We start from the raw sequence: 21,714 nt of genomic DNA, 5'->3' as shown, positions 1-21,714 counted from the left end.
GCCCATCTCTTAGAGACTGGAAAACTAAAACGCTTCCTAGAGCTGGAAAGTGAAGCGGATGAGTCTTGCCTGGGGAAGCCTTCGCAATCGACTGGAAACAGTCCCAATATCTGAGTATTTCCCGGGAACCACATTGAGACGTAGGCGAGCCAAGTCGCCCTCACGCGCCGGGATTTGGTACGCTCCGCGTCAGATGACGTAAGTCCGCTTCCGGCCCCTCGCGCAGATCCGTCATGGCTTCCACGGGGGCGAGTCGCAGCCTTGCTGCGTCTCAGCGGCCGCCGCAGGGCCGCTCCTCCCGACAGGACAAGTATTCGGTGCTTTTGCCCACCTACAACGAACGGGAGAACCTGCCGCTCATCGTGTGGCTGCTGGTGAAGAGCTTCTCCGAGAGGTAGAAGGAACTTGTCGCGCGGGTGCCGGGAGCCAGCCGCGGGCTGCACGTCGGCGGTTGGCTGCGCGAGGAGACCCTCCGAGGTCTGGCCTCGGCTCCCTCCCGAGCCTGCTCGAGGCTTTCCCCAGCGGGGAAAAGCGAGGCGCACAGCCCCGCGTCTGTCTCCCGGGCTCTCATTCCTGCTCAGGGCTCTAGCGAGTCCCGTGTTTATCTAATGACAGATCGCTCTGGTCTCCGGCCCCGGCCTTTCTCTTGAAAGGGCTAACTTCACTTTGACTTCGGGGGGGAGGCTGAAAGCCTGACCTCACCCCTCTCCGGGCGGTCAGGATCTGCCTCCAGAGCCGGGAGTCCGGAGCCAGCGTTCTCACCGTCGCCTCCGGGCCGAGCGCTTACGTAAGCTTGTTGTTTGCGCTGTCAGAGAACTGCCGATGAGCTGGCAAAGCGCGAGCATCTTCGCCGAGTTTGATTAGGAACCGGGTCTTGTTTGTTTGCTGTTTTGAAAAACACGGGGCCTTTCGCATTGCTGGGCAGAGTCCCAGCCCTTAGGAACAGGAATTTTGATAGTGGAAGTGTTACGCATTTAATAATAATTAAAAAAAAAATGGGGGTGTCTCTGAACTAAACAGTAAATAAAATGCCTGATAGCAGTAGGGACTAAATGGTTTATGGCCATATGAGCGTCATGCTGTGATAATCTTGGGCCGTCTTTTCCTGTCAACATACCGAAACGTGATTTTGCTAGAGTAGGATGCTGTAGCACTGTGCTGTCGGTTTATTTAGCAGTGCGTCAGAGAGCACAGAGTGTTTCCAGAGCTTTTTGTTTGTTTGTTCATTGGCTCTTGCTTTTCAAATGGCAATGAGGACGCGGTGCTCATATTTTCTAGCAGCTAGAAAAAGTACTTGATGCCAAGCTCTGTAGTGCAAAGGACGCATTTGCGGACTTGCATTGCAAGTTCGAGGCCAGTAGGGCTACATTAGCAGCCTCTGTCTCAGAAAAACAAAATACTTGATACATAGTTTCTCTTTCTAGAAAGCACAACCTCACCATACCGATTGGTAAAAGCCTTAGACTGCCTGGTTTGATTGGTTGAGACAAAGTCAAAACTATGTAGCCCTGACTGGTCTGAAATCAGATTTCCACTGTCTCTGCCTCCCAAGAGCTGAGATTAAAAGGCATGCATGCACCACCACCACCCCGTTTAGGATTGCTGTTTTGGTTGCATCTGAATAAAAATTAGTTTATATATGGTGGCTCTGTGATTTGTGGTGCATATCTTTTTTCATTAGGTTTTATCTTTTTTTTTTTTTTTTAAAGGTTTATCTTATGTATGTGAGTACACTGTCACTATCTTCAGACACACCAGAAGGGAGCACCAGATCCCATTACAGATGGTTGTTGGCCACCATGTGGTTGCTGGGAATGGAACTTGAGACCTCTGGAAGAGCAATCAGTGCTCTTAACCACTGAACCATCTCTCCAGCCCAGGCTTTCTGTGGCTCTACTAGATTTTTCCAAATGTTTTAATAAGCTCCAGCTTTGTATACTGATGTCGTCGTCTGCTCTGTTTAATTTATGAGCCCAACACCCCCTACCCCTAACCTGACCACTCTGCTTCCCTGCCCCCTCTCATCCTTTGTAACCAGGCTGATCTGGAACACCCCAGCTTCCATCCTCAGCCTCTAAGTCCCCGGCTATCTTTTTATTGAGTGATTTTGGGGGTATTGGAGAATGGAACTCTGCCAGTGTCCCACAATGGATGTTCTCAATTCAAAATGGAATTACCTTTTTCAAAATCCACATGATTTGTGTCTGGCCAAATTAAATACCTATCCCAGAGTTACAGGACCAGAGGAAGCTGGCCACTGTCCCTACTCTCTTGTGTATGTTGTGGGGGCAAAGTGCATGCAGGAACAGGCTGGCTGAAAACATCCGGTGCCATTCTCCACTTTGAATTGTTTGAAATAGGCTCTCTCTCAGCTTAGAGCTTCCCCTTAGGCTGGTGGGTTCTGTTATTTTCAGGGTTTCAAACCACCTCCAGTACTGGAGTTACAGGAATGCCTAGTCATACCTGTTCTTTTGGTTCCTGGGGATCCAAATACACTTTGCTTGTGTATCAAGCACTGTTACCACTGACCAACTCCACAGTCCCCCTTGTAGCTCTTCTTGAAGACTAGGCTGGGGTTTGTTTCTTTCCTGCCAAGTTTGCTGGGGCTAACTTTTACCACTTTTAATAGCCTAACCTTTAATGCTAGTTTCCTGGGTTATTTCCTGGGTTTCACATTAAGGTCACAAGGTGTTGCTTCCTTTTCCTTTTCCTTCCCCTTTATTATCTTTTAATAAGGGGGTGGGGCATTATGATTGTGTGTGTGTGTGTGTGTGTGTGTGTGTGTGTGTGTGTGTGTAGAGCAGGTGGGATTTTTCCACCAGACAATTGTGTTGAATGTTTTTTAGAGTGGAAACTATTGTGTAAATATAATGGGAAGCAATTTTAAGAATGAAATTAAGTCAGATAAATTCTAGATTATTTAAATTTGCTAATGCCATTTAAAGTTTTCTTTTGCTTTGTTTATTTTACAATAAGATCTCTGGAATGAAAATCTGTCTGTGAAGTCATTATAGCTATATAGAGTAGCTTTGAACATACTAACACGTCTGGTTCATAACTTTTAAGTTCCTTGAAAATTTAGATACTATCACCCAACATTAATATAAACTTAAATTTTATTTTAGTGCAATCAACTATGAAATTATAATCATAGATGATGGAAGCCCAGATGGGACAAGAGAAGTTGCTGAACAACTGGAAAAGATCTATGGGCCAGACAGAATTGTAAGTCACGGACCCTTTCTTGTTCTCTGAGGGAGAAAGTGCGGTAAGAAGCCAAGTCTGGGAAAAAAAGAGGCAGCAGAGCCTGCTGAGATTGAGATTGTGTATCTTTAGTCTGTGGGGCAGTGGTGATTTCACAACCAAAGAGTAGACCTTGCTTGGCTTCTGGCTTTGTGATGGATTCTGTAGAAAAATTTTCTTAAAATACCAAAATGTGACACTGTTTGCCAGCGTATTATAGCTAGTCAGGAAAGAGTTTTTGGGTCTCTGTCTTGCTGCTCCCTTTGGGCCCTCATGTACTTTGTACACAGTGCTCCCTGCAGCTCTGAGTTCGTAGGTAGGACATGTGGCTTCCTGAGTCTCAAGCTTGACATTCTCCCTGCACCAGGAAGTCTGTTGTCCTTTAAGAGTGACTTGGGTCAGCTGCAGAGGCAGTTTTATACTGGCTTCATGAACTTGCTGTTATCTTTGAAATAGAGCTGGAGCTTATTAGAGAGTGTTCTCAGTATAGATTTTAAGCATGAGGGTAGGAGAGAGGTATCTGGGACCAATCTCAAATCCCAGTACCTACATCAGGCAACTAATGGGTGCCAGTAATCCCCAGCACACAAACCCATGAACACATGCAAAGACAAAGATGCTACCAATAGCTGTGAGCCTTGCTAACAGTTGCTATGAGTTGTAGTTTTTATTACCGGTTTGGGTTTTATAAATCTTTGAAAATGTTTTGTGAATGTTGCTTTGGATAATTTTGGGGACCAAAAGCACACAGTTAGATACAGACTTAACTAGAAAACACACTGGTGCAAGCTATGCAGATGTCATTTGTGTTTGCAGTCCATTGCAATTCAGGGTTTCTTGGTTTGCACACATTGCTGGATGATTTGCTGTAGGGACCTGTTCAGTGAAATGTAGATGTTTAAGCATCTCTGTCCTTTATCCACAAGATGCCAGTAGCAGCTTCCCTCCCTTGGTAACCTGAAATGTACCTGATATTACTACATCATCCTTTGGGGATAAATAACATTGTCCCTTCTTGGGCTGGAAAGATGACTCAGGTTAAGAGCAGTGCACATTCTTCCAGAGATCCTAAGTTCAATTCCCATCACTCACATAATGGCTCACAACCATCAGGTGCCCTCTTTTGGCCTCCAGGCATACATCCAGGCAAAACACTATATATTATAATAAATAAATCTTAAACAACCATTTTCCCTTCTCTAGATAGAGAACCATTGTTGGAGAAACAAGTCTCTGGAGACTTTTTGGATACTTGCCTTTCAAGAAATGGTAATTCATCACCATAAGAAAACAAATTTTAGTATTCTTACAGGCCCGATAGTGGGGATAATCTTTTCCCTGTGGCAGTGGGTAATTGAACCAAGCACATGCTAGGCAGGTCCTCTACACTGAGCTGTATTTCTAGCTCTCTTTTCTATTATCTGAGGCAGGGTCTTACCACTGTGCTGTCCAGATGGCCTTGATGTTCCTTTGTAGCCTAGGCAGGCCTAGACAGTTCTGTCTTCAAACTGCATCTGCCTCTGAGATTATGAACCTGCCCCTGGGCCAGGCTGGGTGGTATTTCTAAGAGTTTCAAGTAGCAGATATTGGCAAATGGGGATGGTGTAGGGAAGTTATACCACTCATACATCCAGCAGATCCACCCATACTCAGGATTCTGCCTGTCTCGGACAGCCAAGTCACACGCCTGTCATATCTCACAGCTTGGCAATTCACCCTGAGACAGGTTTTGATGCTGGGTTCATTGCTTTGACCTATCATTTTTAAAGTTTTCTTAGAAGCCCCAGGCCAAAGCTACTGGTTCACTTTGGTTATTGTCTTAGTCAGAGTTTTATTGCTATGAAGAGACACCATGACCAAGGCAACTCTTATAAAGGACAACAATTAATTGGGCCTGGCTTACAGTTTCAGAGGTTCCATTATCACCATAGTGGGAAGCATGGCAGCCTGCAGGCAGCCATGGTGCTGGAGAAGGAGCTGAGAGTTCTACATCTTGATCTGAAGATAGCCAGGAGACTGTTCCACACTGGGCAGAGCTTGACCACTAAGAGACCTCAAAGCCCACCTTCAGGGTGACACACTTCCTTCAACAAGCCCACACCTCCCATGGGCCAAGCATTCACACACATGGGTCTATAGGGGCCAGACCTATTCAGACCATCACACTACACTCCCTGGCTCTCAAAGGCTTGTGGTCATAAAATAGTGCACAGTGCATTTAGTCCCACTTCAGAAGTTCTCATAGTCTATCACAGGTTCAACAAGGTTTTAAAAGTTCAACATCTCTTCTGAGATTTATGCAGTTACTTAAGTATAACCCCTATAAAATCAAAATCAAAAAGCAGATCACATACTTTCAACATATAGTAGAATATACATTACAGTTCCAAAACATAGGGGAAAGAGCACAGGGAGGAGATACTGGACCAAAGCAAGACAGAGAATCACCTGGGCAAACTCCCAACTCTGCATCTCTGTGTCTGATATCAAAGTGCTCTTCAGATCTCCAATCCTTTCATCTTTGTTGACTGCAACATACTTCTTTCTCCTGGGTGGTTCTGCCTCCTGTCAGCAGCTTTCCTCAGCACGTATCCCACGGCTCTGACATCTTGAACATCTTGGATATTCAAGGCAAATTCAACTCAAAGCTTCTTGTTCCAATGTCTAGAATCCATATATCTTCTGGACTTGGGTCACTTGTCCAGCTCTGCCCTCTGTAGCACTCTGCTCTGGCTGACCCCACTCCACTGCTGCTGTTGTGGGTGGTCATGTCGTCTCCAGTGTGCTGGGCCTTCCACTGCAGCACAGCTGCACTTCCACCAATAGCCTCTCATGGTTCTCTTCGTGCTGCTGAGCCTCGGCCTCAGCCGCTCTCCAGGACCCCTTTTCTGAGTCGTAGAGAAGAGCAGGAAGAGCCGCCCTCATGTGGCAGACGGATGAGCAAACAGTAACATTTAAGAGTAAATGGAGGTGTTATTGGAGCTGTGAAGAACAAGATCAGTCATCCAAGGCGTGGCTAGGTTGAGCTGGCAGAGGACAAGCAGTGTGGGAAGATGAAGAGCGGAACCCAGTACTTTGAAAAGCTGTAGAATTGTTGGTTAAAGTCTCTGTTTATCTAAAAAGGAAACAGCAAGCACTCTTTAAAACTGGAAGATATGGCTGAGGGAGGTGGGGCATACTTTTTTTTTTTTAAACGTTTTTCGAGACAGGGTTTCTCTGTGTAACCCTGGCTGGCCTGGAACTCAGAAATCCGCCTGCTAGGCCAGCCTGGTCTACAGAGTGAGTTCCAGGACAGCCAGGGCTACACAGAGAAACCTTGTCTCGAAAAACCAAAAAAAAAGGAAAAAAAAAAAAAAAAAAAAAAGAAAGAAATCCGCCTGCCTCTGGCTCCCAAGTGCTGGGATTAAAGGCGTGCACCACCACCGCCCGGCTGTCTCTGACTCTTGTTCCACAGAATCCAACGGTTTTCTGGCGTCCATAAGCGCCAGCCTGTACATGGTACACAGACGCACATGCAGGAAAACACTCATACACATAAAAATTTTAAATCTAAATACAAAAAAGTTTTGTGCAAGGCAGTGATGGTGCACTCCTTTAATCCCAGCACTCAGGAGGCAGAGATAAGCAGAGTTCAGGGCTAGCCTGGTTCACAGATCGAGTTTCAGGACAGCCAGGGCTACACAGAGAAATCTTGTCTTAAAATCAAAAACAAAACAAAACAAAAAAGGTTTTGTTGAACTGGTTGGTGTGTTGGCTGCTGTCTTTGCTTTGTTGGTACAAGCAGGCATCTTGAAGTGTAGGCTGACTCAGACTAGATGAGCTGGAAGGCCTGACTCCTGTCCCTGCCTCCCAAATGCTGTCATTGCTGGCTTTGGGCTGCAGTTTTGGTGGGCAGGGGAGCTGGGTCCATGTATACTAGGCTACATCTTCAGCCCCCAAACACCATTTTAGCTTTGGACAAAAATGTTGAACATACTCTGCTTCAAGGTCTAATAAATTTAATTAATGTTTTAAAATGAGTATATTTATAGAAGTAAAATAAAATTTAAAGTCTTTTTTGTCTTTTTATGTTGACATGGTGTTTTTTTTTTTCTTGAAGCTCCTAAGACCACGGGAGAAAAAGCTAGGCCTCGGTAAGTAGGGTCTCCTGTTACCTGCCCTAGTCATATTTGCCACTCTGTCTTTCTAATTTGGAAAAATGCTGTGATGGCCTTTAATGGTCTGCTTGACATCCTAATGGTTAACTTGGGTTGCCTGTATCAGTCTGAACCCACTCAGCAAAACAGAAACTGCTGTAGTTCTGTCCAGATGGGAAATTTAGTCCAGGGATTTCTGTTGACAGGGAAGTGAATTGTTCAGAAGCCTGATGGGAGGCTGAGCTACAAGGAGAGGAGCTGGAGTGCGATGTGGAGGAACAGTGCTGGGGAGGTGGACGGTGCCCACGGTGGTGCTGTGGAGCTGCTCAGTGGACGCTGTCACACGCCATGCTGAGAGGGTCACTTGGTGTTCTTGGCTTCCCTTGGCAGTCATCACTTGTGCCCCTAACAGCTGCCTGGACACAAGCAACCAAAGAGCCTGAGAAATGGGCTTTCTTACAGTGTAGTTTAGAGAAAGGAAGGTACAGAGAGGGAGTCTGGAGGAAGACAGCTTGCAAATTCTTTAAATGGTGAGTCTAAAATGTGATTGTTTCTAAGAATGAAAAACTTTCCACCTTAAACAGAACATTCTAGAGCAGTAGTTCTCAACTTTGTTAATGCTGTGACCCTTCAATACAATTCTTGGCATTGTGGTGACCAACAATTGTAAAATTGTTTTCATTGCTACTTCATAACTGTAATTTTGTTACTGTTATGAATTATACTGTAAATATCTAAAATGCAGGATATCTGACTTGTGACTGCAGTGGAAGTGTCACTTGACTCCCGGGAGGACTGGGACTTACACATTGAGAACCACTGATCTAGAGTATTTGAATGAGATGAGACTTGAAATGCCTTCAGCTTATAATTCTGAACAACTGAAAGCTGCTCTCCTGAGAGGGAAGGTGGCTCCACACTTGCTCATGCGCAAGGAGCAGTGATCAGATCCAAAGCGGCCTCCTCCGTGGATGTGAGAGCTCACTTGTGAGGTCTAAGCCTGGGTCAGAGACCTTGCCGTATAATGAGGTGAAAAAGATTGAGCATGACCTACATGCTCACACCTCCATGCCTCGTACCCACACAGGAAAACATGCATGCACACATGCATATGTACTTTGAACACATGTGGAAAAAGAAATGGTTGTTGTCCAGAGGAACTCACTAGCAACATCAAATGCTTGACCTTTTAAAGCCATAGGATTCTTTGTGCTTGAAATGATGTGGAAAATACCACCAGAAAAAGTCACAAAGAGTTTGTGAGCAGTCACTGAACATATTAGAGGCACTCAGTCGAAGGTGTTAGGGAAGCTCTGCACTCCAGATGAGGTACTTGTGGTGTTGTTTCAGACACTTGGTTCTGCTTTCACGGATCCATAGTGAGCGTCCACACTTACTAAGTGATGGCAGCTCCTGTGTACAGTGTGCAAGGATCTGATCGGGAGACTTGGTGTTTCTGCCACCTCAAACGCATCACGTCTCAGTGGTCAGAACATTGAAGAGCTTCCTGTAGCCAGGTCTGGGGGTGAATACCTTTAATCTTAGCACTCAGGAGGTAGAGGCAGATAGATCTCTATGTGTTTAAGGCCAGCCTAGTCAACATAACAAATTCCAAGCTAGCCAGAACTACACAGTGAGATCCTGTTTTTTTAAAAAGGCAAAAAGTCTCTTTTGAAATGCTCAACTGGTGTCAGCCACAACAGCCTGACTGCTGTAGACTGTGGGGGGTGCGAGGGACAGAAAGAACAGGAGTTCTTCTGATCACTTATCAGGTAACTCCCAATAGGTAACTCAATCTAGTCCTGAATGGGAGACTGCACACAGACACCAGAATACTTGGTAGCTGGGCCTCTGGCCACATCATTCTATTAGGGCCTAATGTACCAGGCAGTTTGCAGTTGACCTTCAGACAGCTTCTGGGGAACCTAACTTGGAGTGCAAGGAAGAGCGGGAGAGAAAATGATTGAGAAATGGAACTGGGGTCAGAAGGTAATGCCTGGGGCACCATGAAGGTGCAAACAGTAGGGGGTTAAATTAAAAGATGGTTGGGATGTGAAGCTAGTGTGCCTTGTAATTGCAGTGGGGAGTTGCAGGCAGAGGCAGGAACTCAGAGCCTTCCCTGGGCATGGGTGACAAAGACATCTGGTGCCATTTCCTGAGTAGTAGCCTGTGAGAGAGAGAGCCAGGAATTGAGGGAGTTGGGGATAACTTTGAAATTTCTGAAATCAGTGAGTGAGGATGGCAGCCGCTGGGGAGGTGATATGTAGATATGGAGCCCTGAGAAAGACACCTGGCCTCTCCTGTCACAGGAAGACACTAAAGCACCAAGGAGCATAGCTAGAGTGGTTTTTATATAATCGGATACTTTGGAAGCTTGACATGATGGCCCTTAGTAGCTGGCAGCTGAGGTAGAAGGATTTTTATGGTAGAAACCTCATTTTAGGTTTCATTAGGGGATGGGGAGGGGGAGACTTTGGTATTAGACATTTCTTTGGTAATTTTGAATATAAGGGTAGGTTTGTTAGCTTTTTCAAATTAAATTGACATCAAAAGGGAAGATGGGTGGCCAACTACCTTCTTTCTGACTCTGTAATGCATGTGAACTGTGCCACTGAATATGGAGAGATACCAGTTGGTTAGGGTAGCTTTTGGAGGACAAATGTTTGCTTTCTGGTTGCTAAGTGATCTCTTTTCCTACTTAGATGCAGACTAAGCGTTTTGGCTCTTGTTGTGTTTCCAAACTGTGTGCTTTTGAGTGTTTGTCTCCTTGTATGTCTTTGTAATGTGTACATGAAGCCTACAGAATCCAGAACAGGCAGCTAGGGTTACAATGGTTGTGAACTGCCCTGTCAGTGCTGGGATTAGAACCTGGGTCTCTGGAAGAGCAGCCAGTGCTTTTAAATGCTGGGCCATCTCTCCAGCTCATTCTGGTAATTTTTATTAATGAGTCTAAATACTTTTGATTTTAGGAACTGCCTATATTCATGGAATAAAACATGCCACCGGAAACTATGTTATCATTATGGATGCTGATCTCTCACACCATGTAAGTGGCCTCCCCACTCTCTGTTCTGTGTTGAGATGGTTTTACTATGTAATCCAGCCTTTTGAATGTGAAGATTAATGGACATGCACCACCACACCTAGTGTGTCCTTTTTGATTAGGTGTTTATGATAAACTTGGCATGTGTTCCTGACTTACTGTTTATTCTTTCCAAATTTCAGCCCAAATTTATTCCTGAATTTATCAGGTAGGTACAGTTTGTAGTATTTCTAATATTAGAAAATTTAAATTCAGATAATTAACTTGAAATATGCATGCTACTTTAACTTTTTTGTCAAATTTTAACTACCGTAGAGAGTTGAGACTTATAAATACTTATAAATAGGTCTTTGACTAAATGTCTTATTTTAGGCACCGCAACAGATGGTTCTGTTCTCTTTCAGAAGACACACACACACACACATACACACACACACACACACACAAATGAGGCCCTTGTTGTCTAGAATTGTACTTGACCAGTTAGAGTCAAGGAGTAGGGTTTGGTCCAGGGGTGCCAGGGTTCTAGGCATCATAAAACTCCACAGTGTAACCCTCACTACTTTGTCAAGCAGCAGCTGCTGCTTCAGGCAGGAAAGGAGCTGGGTGGTGGTGGCACCCGCCTTTAATCCCAGCACTTGGGAGGCAGAGGCAGGTGGATCTCTGAGTTCGAGACCAGCCTGGTCTACAGAGTCAGTTCCAGGACAGCCAGGCTACACAGAAAAACCCTGTCTGAAAAAATAAACAATAACAAAAAAAAAAGAAAGAAAGAAAGAAAGAAAGAAAATGGGTTTTTAAAGCATAGTAGCACCCTCCTTTAAGCCCCAGCACTAAGGAGGCAGAGGCAAACTGATCTTTGAGTTTAAGGTCAGCCTAGCCTATGTAGAATGTTCCAGGACAGCCAATGCTACATAGACCCTGTCTCAAAAAAAAGGAGGATATACTGGGCACAGGCAACGTGTAATTTCAACATTGCTGAAGCAGAGGCAAGAAGAGCTTTATAAATTCGAGGCCAGCCTGGAGCATTTAATGACACAGTGCTTTTGTTATTGTTGTTGGTGTTTGCCCCAGTTTAAGAATGGAGAAGGTTTCTATTGACTTACAGGAATTCTAAGTTTATAAACACAACAGAACTCTTAGTAGGAAGATATCTGGTGGTTTTCTGTAAGAAACAGCAGTGTGGAGGTGCCTAGCCTTTTCTGCAGAAGGGGCCTGAGCAGTGAAGGGGGTGTTGGGGTTAGCATGTGATAGAGTTAGCAGATAGAATCTCTGGATTCATACATCAGTATAAGAGAAGTAAATAAAGGGACTGGAAAGATGGCTCAGTGGTTAAGAACACTGGCTGCTCTTCCTGAAGACCCGTGTTCAATTCCCAGCACCTATGTGGTATCTTACAATAGTCAGTAACTCCAGTTCCAGCAGATCTAGCACCTTCTTCTGGCCTTTAAGGCTACTGCCTACACATAGTATGCTAACATGCATGTAAGCAGAACACCCATACACATCAAATTTTTACAATTTTAACTAAAACACAAGATCCATGTCAGGTTTGAAAGACTCATTTGGACAGTCAGGTCGTCTGGCTTCATGCTTTAAATCTGCTTCTCTTAAACTGCATGGTTTATGGAGAGACCTGTTGAAAACCCAAGAGCTTTATCTAATCAAGCTTGTTTGGGTTGTTTTTCCTCTATCTTTTCTTTTGTTCTTTACAGGAAACAAAAGGAGGGTAATTTTGATATTGTCTCTGGAACTCGCTACAAGGGGAATGGGGGTGTTTATGGATGGGATTTGAAAAGAAAGATCATCAGGTATGTGTGCATGTTTGTATAACTCAGTTTGGGAATAAGCATTTTAAGTCAACAGAACTTGGTTAGAATTGAGCTTCTCATTATTGTGTTACCTTATATGTTTAGCTGTTTAAAGCTGTCTTAAAACCTGCATTCTAGATTTCTGATACTGTGGCAAGTTGGGTAGGATTCCATGGACTAACTGGTAGCCACTCCTATGCCTCCACTTGGAGCTAGCCTTGCTTCTTTCAGCACAGGTTGGCCATGCTAGCAGGTCACACATCAGGCAGTTACTGATGGTAGTTAGCTGGGTATCTCAGTTCTGATGAGTTCTCACACAGGTAGAGTAGGGGTGTGTGTGTGTGTGTGTGTGTGTGTGTGTGTGTGTGTGTGTGTGTGTGTTAGGGAAAATGAGTGAGTGTACACCTCAGTGTTGTTTAGGTGCTATTCCTCAGGCACTGTTGACTTACATTTTGAGATAGGGCTTCTCATTGGCTTGGATGTTGCTGGTTGAGCTAGTCTGTCTGGCCACCCCAGCACACCTCCATGTCTGGCTTTTCAGTGAGGATTCTGAGGCTCCCACTCTTGTCTTCGTGCATTCAAAGTGAGCACTTTACTGTCTGAGCTGTTTCCCCAACCTCTTCACATGGCTTCTTTGGAGAAACAGAGATAGAGTCCACCATCTATCACGTGTGGACCACTAGGGTTCCCCATGGACAAATAGTGAGGGAATAGCCTGGCACTTGGTGTAAAGACCCATAAGGAACTGGGACCCAGTCTGCCCCATTCAGTGTCACAGTGATGGGAAGGAGGAATCAGCACCCACCAGTGATGTCTCTGTCCTTGCCTCCTCCAGTTGCAGATTTAAGTTCACCTCAGTTATGCAATCTTGGGATAGTCATTTAAAACATTTCATTTTCTGTGAAACAGAAATTGGAATATGTGGTTTTCAGTCTCTCCTAAGGAGAGAACGCACGGCAGCTCTGGCCCTTCTCACACCTGTGGCCGACCATGGGACTGAGATGCTCCAGAGGTTGGAAGCAAGCTCGGCTGGGGCTGAAAACAAATTGTTAACCTCCAAAGACATTTTGAACTTGGTCATTCGTTCACCTATGAATTCAAACCTGGACACATTCTACCTTTCAGTTGTGGCATGTAGTTCTATTTAGTTTAGTCTGGTGATAGTACGCACTGTCTGCGTTTTGTAGGCTTCTGGTCTCATTGGTGTAGCCCACAACTAGAATTCAGACCCACAGCTGGGGACTCTTAACACATTTTAATCAAAATAATCTAATTCAGGGTCAGGTTGAACCATATAAGGAATCCACACCATCCATCCAATTAAAAATCCATTATCACCAGCACATGCCTGTTGGCCCCATATTCAAGAAGCTAAAGCAGAATGACTTAAATACAGGCTTAAAGACAGGGACCAACTTGGGCAGCAAAGCAAGATTCCATCTTAAATGAAATAATATGAAACAAAACATAATCGTAATGGGGGCAGGGGTTAAAGGAGCCATGCGTACCAGGCCTGCTTGAGAGACTGCTGTTAAGGAAACATTTCTCCCACCTTTCACGCTGGGGCTTCTGTGTCCAACACTTTTCTCAGGCTCTGTGCTTGAATTCCTGCCTAGCACAATGGATACTGAATGTAAATGTATTGGGAGGGCGTGGCCTGCTGTGCCCCCTTTACTCCCTAATAACTGCAGGGCACTTCTACACCCACTCTAGCCTGTTTTAGCTCCTGACTGAACAGTGCAGAGACCTGATGGTTTTATTAACAAGCACTATGCTGGGCAGGTTCTGAGTTACTCTAACCCGCTAAGGCTGCCTACTTCCCAACCACGTGGTCCTTTACCTTCACTGGGGTCTTGCTCTGGCTTGCTCTGCTCCATGTGTGTTCTCATGACTACTCCCTCATGCGACCTCATGGTCTCTCCACGCCTTCTCTTCCTCTCCCTCTCTCTCCCTCTCTGATTTCTTTGAGACTCCCTCACAGGCTTGGATGTCCCACCTCCTCTGTCCTCTCCTGCCCAGCCATAGGCTCATCAATTCTTTTTTAACCAATCAGGGATGATGGAGAACAATTACATATCATTGAGACTAGAGATGCTTGGCCATGCCAAGATCTGCAAACAGATTCCTGAGCATAGAAAACATCATCTAAATACACAGTGCACAAGACCATCCCCCAACAATAAAATATGAACACATAGTTTTGGGGCTAGGGATGATTACCTAATATGTAGGAAGCCCTGGGTTCTGTTCTTAGCACATCTGCACCAACTAGATGTAGTAACTCACCCACCACTATAATCCAGTACTGTAGAAGTAGGGTCAGGGCTAGCCTAGGGATGATTAAGACCTTGTCTCAAACAAAAACAGCTCAAGCCAAAAATGATCTTAAGCACTTCTGTCATTACTGTCCTATTGCTCTGAAGATACACCATGACCACAGCAAATTATAAGAGCATTGAACTGGGGGCCTAATCCATGGGGCTGGAGAGATGGCTCAGTGGTTAAGAGCACTGACTGCTCTTCCAGAGGTCCTGAGTTCAATTCCCAGCAACCACATGGTGGCTCACAACCATCTGTAATGGGATCTGATGCCCTCTTCTGGTGTGTCTGAAGACAGTGACAGTGTACTCATATACATAAAATACATAAAATAAATAAATCTTAGCCGGGCAGTGGTGATGCACACCTTTAATGCCAGCACTTGGGAGGCAGAGGCAGGCGGATTTCTGAGTTCAAGGCCAGCCAGGGCTACACAGAGAAACCCTGTCTCAACCCCCCATTTCCCCCCCCCAAAAAAAAAAAACCGGCTAATCCATGATTGTCAGGAAGCAGAGCAACAAGAACACAGGTTGGCATAGTGCTGCAACACTAGCTACAAGCTTGTATCTTGATCAAATTTCAGGCAGAAAGAGCAAGACTAGGCCTGGCAAGAAGAAATGATTTTCATTAAGCAAGCCTTAGTTCTTAGTTCTTAGTTCTGGAGAGTAACTCTCCACCTTAAACCTTTTGGAATCTGCCTTGCAAAAGTCTTTCTTCAGGCTCTTGACAGTCTTGGAAATGTTAACATAGCAGTCTCTTAATTGCTTGTGATGGTAATTGTATTGGATTCTGTTAATCTAGAGCCATTGTTATGGACTGAACGTTTGTGTTTCGCAAATACCTATGTTAAATGAGAGCCTCCAGTGCTGTGGAGCCTTTGGTCTTTGGGAGGTGGTTACTTTGGGGGGTAAGGGATAAGCCCTTTGATGGGATTAGCATCCTTTTAAGAGATTAGAGAGTCACCACCCCACCCCCATTCTCTTGTCCTGCACCTTTTTGAACTTCCCATTCTCTAAGACTAGGAGAGCACCTTTTCAGTTTACACATGTACTGGGATTTCATTACTGTAGCCAAGCCAACAATCTCCAACCACCACCTCAGGCACTCTTCTGCCTCCTGGTTTTTCTTCAGACCTCTGCTTCCCTGGCTCTCCAGGTGTTGGTGATGCTCCTGCTTCAGCTTTCTGAGTGCTGTCTACCATAGTAGCCGTGTACCAGCATGCTGGGTCTGAAGTCCATCCCTGTCTGCTAGGATCTGAAAAGGAAACCTTTTATGGAATTCCTGATCTTTCTGCCAAAGCACTTTAAAAAGTTTAAAAGTTTAAAAGTTTTTAAAGTTTAAATGACTGGTTTTTCTTCTTAGCAGAAGTTGGGTTTTCGTTTGGGAGTGTGTATGTGACTGTCTCACACAGCCCAGGTAGTGTAGTCACACCCAGTCCACACCACACGGTGCTGGGATGGAAACAGTACTAACTGTGCCCCTCTTGCATACGTAGGATGGTTACTTTCAGGTTTCTTCTCTGTTTCGCTTGCAAAGGGTAAAAAAAAAAAAAAAAAACGACCTATTTTCTAAAAGACATCAGATTTCATTTTATTGTCTGTTCTTAGAGAATTATTTTGTGTGTATGAATTGGTATCTTATTTATTAATGACTAATATTTTTAACATTCTGCTCTTGGGTATGTTTCTCTTGTTTTTAAACATATACTTAATAAGGAAAATCTGATTAATTTGGCAGCCGTGGGGCCAATTTTATAACTCAGATTTTGCTGAGACCAGGAGCGTCGGACTTAACAGGAAGCTTCAGGTACAGTGTTTCTACCTCTGCAACTTTTCCCTGGATGCTTTGCATTAACAGGTTGTTAAGCTGCTTTCTCAGCAGAGCATGTTGATCCCAGCATGCAGGAAGCTGAGACGAGAGGATCCCAAACCTGAGGCCAGCCTGATCTACATACAGGACAGCCAGGGCTGCCTAGAGATCCCCCACCCAGAAATAGCTGCCTTTCTTTCACAGGGACTGAGTCACTCTTCCACGCTGATGGTCAGCAGGTGACAGCTCCCAGGAACCTTATCACGGGCACCTCGTATACTCCTGCTTTCCAAGTTGGATGTAGGACTTTGGCATGCTTGTTCCCTCAGTGCTGGGCCCGGCTGCCCCTTGGGAACATGGCTGCTGCTGGTGTACTCTGAAGAACAGCACATGCATATCCCAGCCACAGCCCCTCAGCAGGAAAATTCTAGAGCTTTCCTATGTTGGCCTTTCAGTTAACTTGTTCTCTCTATAGATGAGTCTGTACTGTCAGTTTTACCCACACATAAAAGCCGAACATGACAGGAGCCTCGGGAAGCCAGGAGGAAGAATTGGGTTTCAGATAACTCCTTTGGTATAATGGGTCCGTCCATCCATTGGTCTTCAGAATGTAGCTATGCCAAATTCCCATTTCTAGCTTATAAGTACACATAGACATGGTAGAGAAGGCCAGTACAGTAGGTGAAGCTGCATGTTACAAAAGCCTGACAGCCTGGGTTTTATCCCTGGAATCCATGGTAGAAGAGAAACAGTTGCTGACCTACACACACTCACTGAGAGAGACAGGCAGGCAGGCATGCACACACACACAGACCAATAAACTTTAAATTTAAAAAGAAATTGTAACCTCCGTACCTACTGTTGTAAATAATTAGAAACCCCTTCTAATGATACCTCCTGCTGTTTGGATTTTCTGAACAAAAGGATTGGATTTCCCACAATCCTGCCCCATCTTACTTTATAGTCTGAGTGAGTACTTAATAAGGTAGACTTGCCTACCACAAGTGCCTATGACCTCCATTATCCAGACCAGGCTGAAGGATTGCCTACATCCTGTGGTGCTTAGTGCTGGTCTAACTCAGCTTATCTGTAGTCTTGACAGCTATTCCTGGAATGACCTGACTGTCCTCAGAACTTTAGCCCATGTTGGCCAGTAGACACTGGTTAACTGCTGGACTGCTTGTTACCATGGCGCATGTCACCACTCATCTGTCACCCTGCCATTCCAGCATGTCCAGTTCAAAGGCTAATCCAAAACAAAAAGGAAGGGTGCTTGTGTATCGGGTGTCTAATTGACCGCATTTTCATAACCTTTGATAAGATATATCTTAAGATAATAAGGACTCACTTTAAAACTATTCCAAGCTCCTACCATATACTTTATGGCCAAGAGAGGTGATCACAAGCTCTGAGAATCTGTCTGTACACCAGTGACTACTGAGAGTTTTACATCATAGACAGCAGTGAGTTCTGAAAGGTCAAGATATGAATAGATGGGTGCATGTCCAGATGTTCATAAGTACCCTGTGTTCTTACAGATTATACCGAAAAGAAGTTCTACAGAAATTAATAGAAAAATGTGTCTCCAAAGGCTATGTCTTTCAGATGGAAATGATTGTTCGAGCAAGACAGATGAATTACACCATTGGTGAGGTGAGTGATTGTTGCTAAGTTCTGTGTCCTACTCCCAGAGAGGGAAAAGGTTTACAAAAGCATGCTTTCCTAACTGCTGATTTAACAGTGGCTTGGACTTCTAGTTATTTGGAACGTTCACACAAGAAAGGTGAGCATTCAGATCAGTATATTTGACCTACTGTGATTTACACCGAAGAGTCTTTCCTTCTAAATAACGACCTTTCTGACAAGTCAGACTTCTTTCTTTTGACTAGTTCTTGGCTGCTTTTTTCCTTAGTAAATGTTCAGGGTTACAGAACACAGGCTGGAGGCAGGGTTTGTCTCTCAGGCTAGGTGATGAGTTATTAGTGATGATACCACATCTAATACCAAATGTTCACTCAAAGCAAGAAAATAGTACCCTCCCAGAATGCCTCTTGTCTTGTGAAGGGTTGTAATTTAACTCTTCTGTGACATTAAACCTAGCAATCTGAAGGGAGAAAAAACTGAAAAACCATCTTACTGGAAATATACTCTGAAATTGAGTGCGCTGACATAGTGTTCAGGTCAGTGCTCTTCAGACAGCTGTAGATCTCATCCAGGTGACTTGCTTTAGATAATAAGTGTGCCGAGGACAGTTACCTTAAGAACCATGATTGTCAATGGACACAGCCCTGGTGCTTGGAGGGAGGCTTTGCCGTTGTGTTGAGAATGCTGTGGCCTGAGCTTGCTTGCCGATGTTGAAGACTGACTTTAATGTGTTATGTGTTTTTAAACCAGGTTCCAATTTCATTTGTGGATCGAGTTTATGGTGAATCCAAGTTGGGAGGAAATGAAATAGTCTCATTCCTGAAAGGGTTATTGACTCTCTTTGCTACTACATAAAAGAAATTATTCATTTATGCTTCCCATGTTCATTTCAATTAAAAGTAAGAGAAGCCCGGGTCACTGATTTTTATCAATGTTCTCTTAACACATGAGCCAAAGGTAAGACATTTAATATGGATCTTTTCTCTGGAGAAACTCCATTTTATATTTCAAATTAAAATGTAAAGTTCTTGGTTTAGTGAGCAATGTCCTCAATTTTCATGTACATTATACTGTATTAATACCTATAAATAAATATATATAGGTTTTGCATAAAATGTTGCTGCTTTCATTTAGATAATGTGAGTTCTCTTATGAGAAAATATAGAATACTTCATAAAACTAGATTGTTCTTTATATACCTAGATGTTAGAAAGGGAAGCTTAATTATATTTAGAAAATATAGTTAATGTATAAACTAGAAAAGAAATAAACTCTCTGACCTTAAAGTCCCTCTCAGATACCTGAACCTAGATAAAGCAGTACTCCCTGCATGCAGACTTAGCATAGCCTGGTGAGGATGCTTGTCTGATCAAAGCAGACGTGCAGAGTACAGTGTGGGTTGGAAGCAGCTCAGCAGTGGGGACACATAACTGTGCTCTTGGTTTTTTTTCTTTTTTAAGCAATAACTTCTATTGGAAAGAAAAGTATTTTATCTTGTTTTATCTCCAAATACTTGTTTGTACATTATTTCAATACCTCAACAAAACTTGTCACCATGACAGAAAAATATCTGTACTATTTTTCTTCATCCAGAAAAATGTTCTCTTGTTAAAATGAAGGATAGGCTGTTCCCTGCAGCCAGGGCAGATACTTAATTTATCAGGCAGTGAATTTCTGACTGTAGCATAGCTTTCAGATCATGTAGTGTGTTTCAGGGTCTCTCTTTGTAACAGGCCTGGCTGTCCTGGAGCTGTCTTTGTAGAACAAACTGGCCTCAAACTTAGAGATCCATCTGCCTCTGTCTCCCAAGTGAATATTTTAGGTTTAGAGTGAATACTAGTTGCATGTCCTTTGCAAGAAAAAAAAAGAAGAAGAGACATCTAAGTTACTGCATAATCACATTTAGTGAACAGAGTTTGGGTGTCATATAGGCCATGCTGACTTCCAACTTACTCTGCAGTCAAAGCTAGTCTTGAATTACTGGTCAAGTGCTAGGATTGTGATGTGCACCATCATACGCCCCAGCCTGTATACTTGTTCTCCCGCCTTACTTGGGCTGCTAAGGAAACTGAAAGTCTTAAATGTTTGCTCCCATCTTTCTGGCTGATTGTAACAAGAATGAACCTTCACTACGAGCATGAAAGCCTTGCCAGGCAGTCCTAGCTGGGCCTGAAGTGCATGTTCAATAAGGGCCGCTGTTGTTGTGTTCAAGCATCCGTGGGGAAGTGACTTCTTCATCCTTATAACTAGAATATTTATTATTGTTCAATTAAATTATGTTTTAAGCCAAAGTCATAGGACTATAATATTTTCAAATTGTTTTGAGTGCTGAGAAATCTGTCTTGAAACAAGGCATTACGTTTTCATTGTCAAGTATGGAACAGATATTAGGCAGCCACCTCAGCAGAAGTCACTGTAGATACAGCATTGCTGCCTCACGCCTCACTGGAGCAGAGAACTTTGGTCTTTTTCATCTTCTCGGTACCCAGCCTGTGTACAATCACTCTCACTGCCACCATCTCACTGGGCGTGTTTGAGCAGTGAACACAGCATTCAGAAGCCTTTTAGAGAGGAATGTTGCCCAATATTTAAACTATTTTTGTGCTAAATTTGGTGACATAAGCATGCACATTTTTAAAGTCTCCATCTGAATCCAGTGCCTTTTGTGCTTCAAAGTGAAGCACTGATGAAGTGCAGATGTTCTTCATACCTGTGTCATCTCTGCATGATGAATTCATTCAGTCTGCCTGTCTTCTGCCTTGTGTGGCTCCCCATCTCTAGTCCTTTGATGAAAGGCCTTGGCCTCAGCCTCACCTCCTTTTAAACAGCTTCTATCCCTTGTTTTCCATTGTTGAGGTGTTGATTAGGTGTTTAAATGTATATTGTAATAATTGCAAAATAAATTTCAGGTGGAGGTTTGTTCAACCTCCTAACCAAACCCTTAGACATTGAGCTGATTTGCAACATAAACAAGTGTAGAGGCCATATATTGGGGGAGGGGTGGCCAATCCTTCACAACTGCACTTGGTACTTTTCAGAGCCTTTAGCCATCTATGTATACGCTAGGGTAACTACTGTTGGTTTAAAGTAGACCCAAGGGTGTCCGTGTTGACATGGTATGTTGGTTGGGGCTGATCCAAAGTTACAAAGCCAACAGTCCAGGTGCTGTCACGTATCAGAATTGTTGGTGAGTGTCAGAACTCACCCATTGACAATCCAATGGCCTCAACTCTATAAAACCCACTTCTTTTTTTTAAAAAGTCAAGGACTGGTGGCCATCTGATGACTTGGAGGAATGTCTCGAGTCCAAGGAACAGCATCAGTGTAAAGCTGTTCCCTTGTGCATCTGTTCTCCCATACCAACCCACTAGAAGAGCTGACATGGCCTCAGAGCCATGTCATCTCTAGAAAATGTGAGAAACACGAGGGCATCGCACCTCATTTAAGGCAGAAGGCATCAGTCTCAACCTTCGATTATGCCTTCCAGCTCAGAGAGCGGGCTGTGAGCACGTGGAGCTTTAGGGCAGCCCAAGGCGCCCTCCCGCCAGATGTAGTGCAGGCCCAGATGGGCCCGCGCAGGGATCCCCAGTACAGCCACCTGACTGATTGTCGAGGCGTGCTGCGGCCCGCTGCTTCTGCCTCCGCCGGCGGCGCTGCGGCCAGGGGAAGGCACCCAGGAGCGCAGTGCGGCCATTATCCACGGCGCCTCCTA

The 21,714-nt window shown here is 44.3% G+C and overlaps 1 protein-coding gene across 4 annotated transcripts; it reads left to right on the top strand.

Moving 5' to 3' along the window:
* The first annotated feature begins 58 nt into the window (after positions 1 to 58).
* On the top strand, positions 59 to 19,117 carry Dpm1 (dolichyl-phosphate mannosyltransferase subunit 1, catalytic). 4 transcript variants are annotated; one of them, XM_076930287.1, is made up of 10 exons: positions 59 to 198; positions 3,126 to 3,225; positions 4,447 to 4,512; positions 7,343 to 7,376; positions 10,349 to 10,425; positions 10,605 to 10,630; positions 12,135 to 12,230; positions 16,287 to 16,355; positions 17,897 to 18,011; positions 18,753 to 19,117. In XM_076930287.1, exons 1-10 carry the CDS (start codon positions 59 to 61, stop codon positions 18,855 to 18,857), a joined length of 828 nt encoding a protein of 275 aa, XP_076786402.1. In that variant the 3' UTR covers positions 18,858 to 19,117. The 4 variants fall into 4 exon arrangements, with proteins under 4 accessions (XP_076786402.1, XP_076786403.1, XP_076786401.1 ...); XM_076930286.1 differs by lacking the exon at positions 59 to 198 and adding an exon at positions 206 to 394; XM_076930288.1 differs by lacking the exon at positions 4,447 to 4,512.
* The last annotated feature ends 2,597 nt before the right edge of the window (positions 19,118 to 21,714 follow it).

Source organism: Arvicanthis niloticus, chromosome 2 (assembly GCF_011762505.2).
Source record: "Arvicanthis niloticus isolate mArvNil1 chromosome 2, mArvNil1.pat.X, whole genome shotgun sequence".
NCBI lineage: Eukaryota > Metazoa > Chordata > Mammalia > Rodentia > Muridae > Arvicanthis > Arvicanthis niloticus.
The sequence above is the reverse complement of the archived record's forward strand: the minus strand, read 5'-3'. Positions and strand labels throughout refer to the sequence as shown.

What these genes read in the sequence shown, in the direction of transcription:
- Dpm1 (XM_076930286.1), top strand. Translation starts at nt 234, where the DNA reads ATGGCTTCCACGGGGGCGAGTCGCAGCCTTGCTGCGTCTCAGCGGCCG. An exon ending in TACTTGCCTTTCAAGAAATG is followed by an intron (nt 4,513 to 7,342) that starts GTAATTCATCAC and finishes TTTTTCTTGAAG; the next exon opens with CTCCTAAGACCACGGGAGAA. An exon ending in GACTTAACAGGAAGCTTCAG is followed by an intron (nt 16,356 to 17,896) that starts GTACAGTGTTTC and finishes GTGTTCTTACAG; the next exon opens with ATTATACCGAAAAGAAGTTC.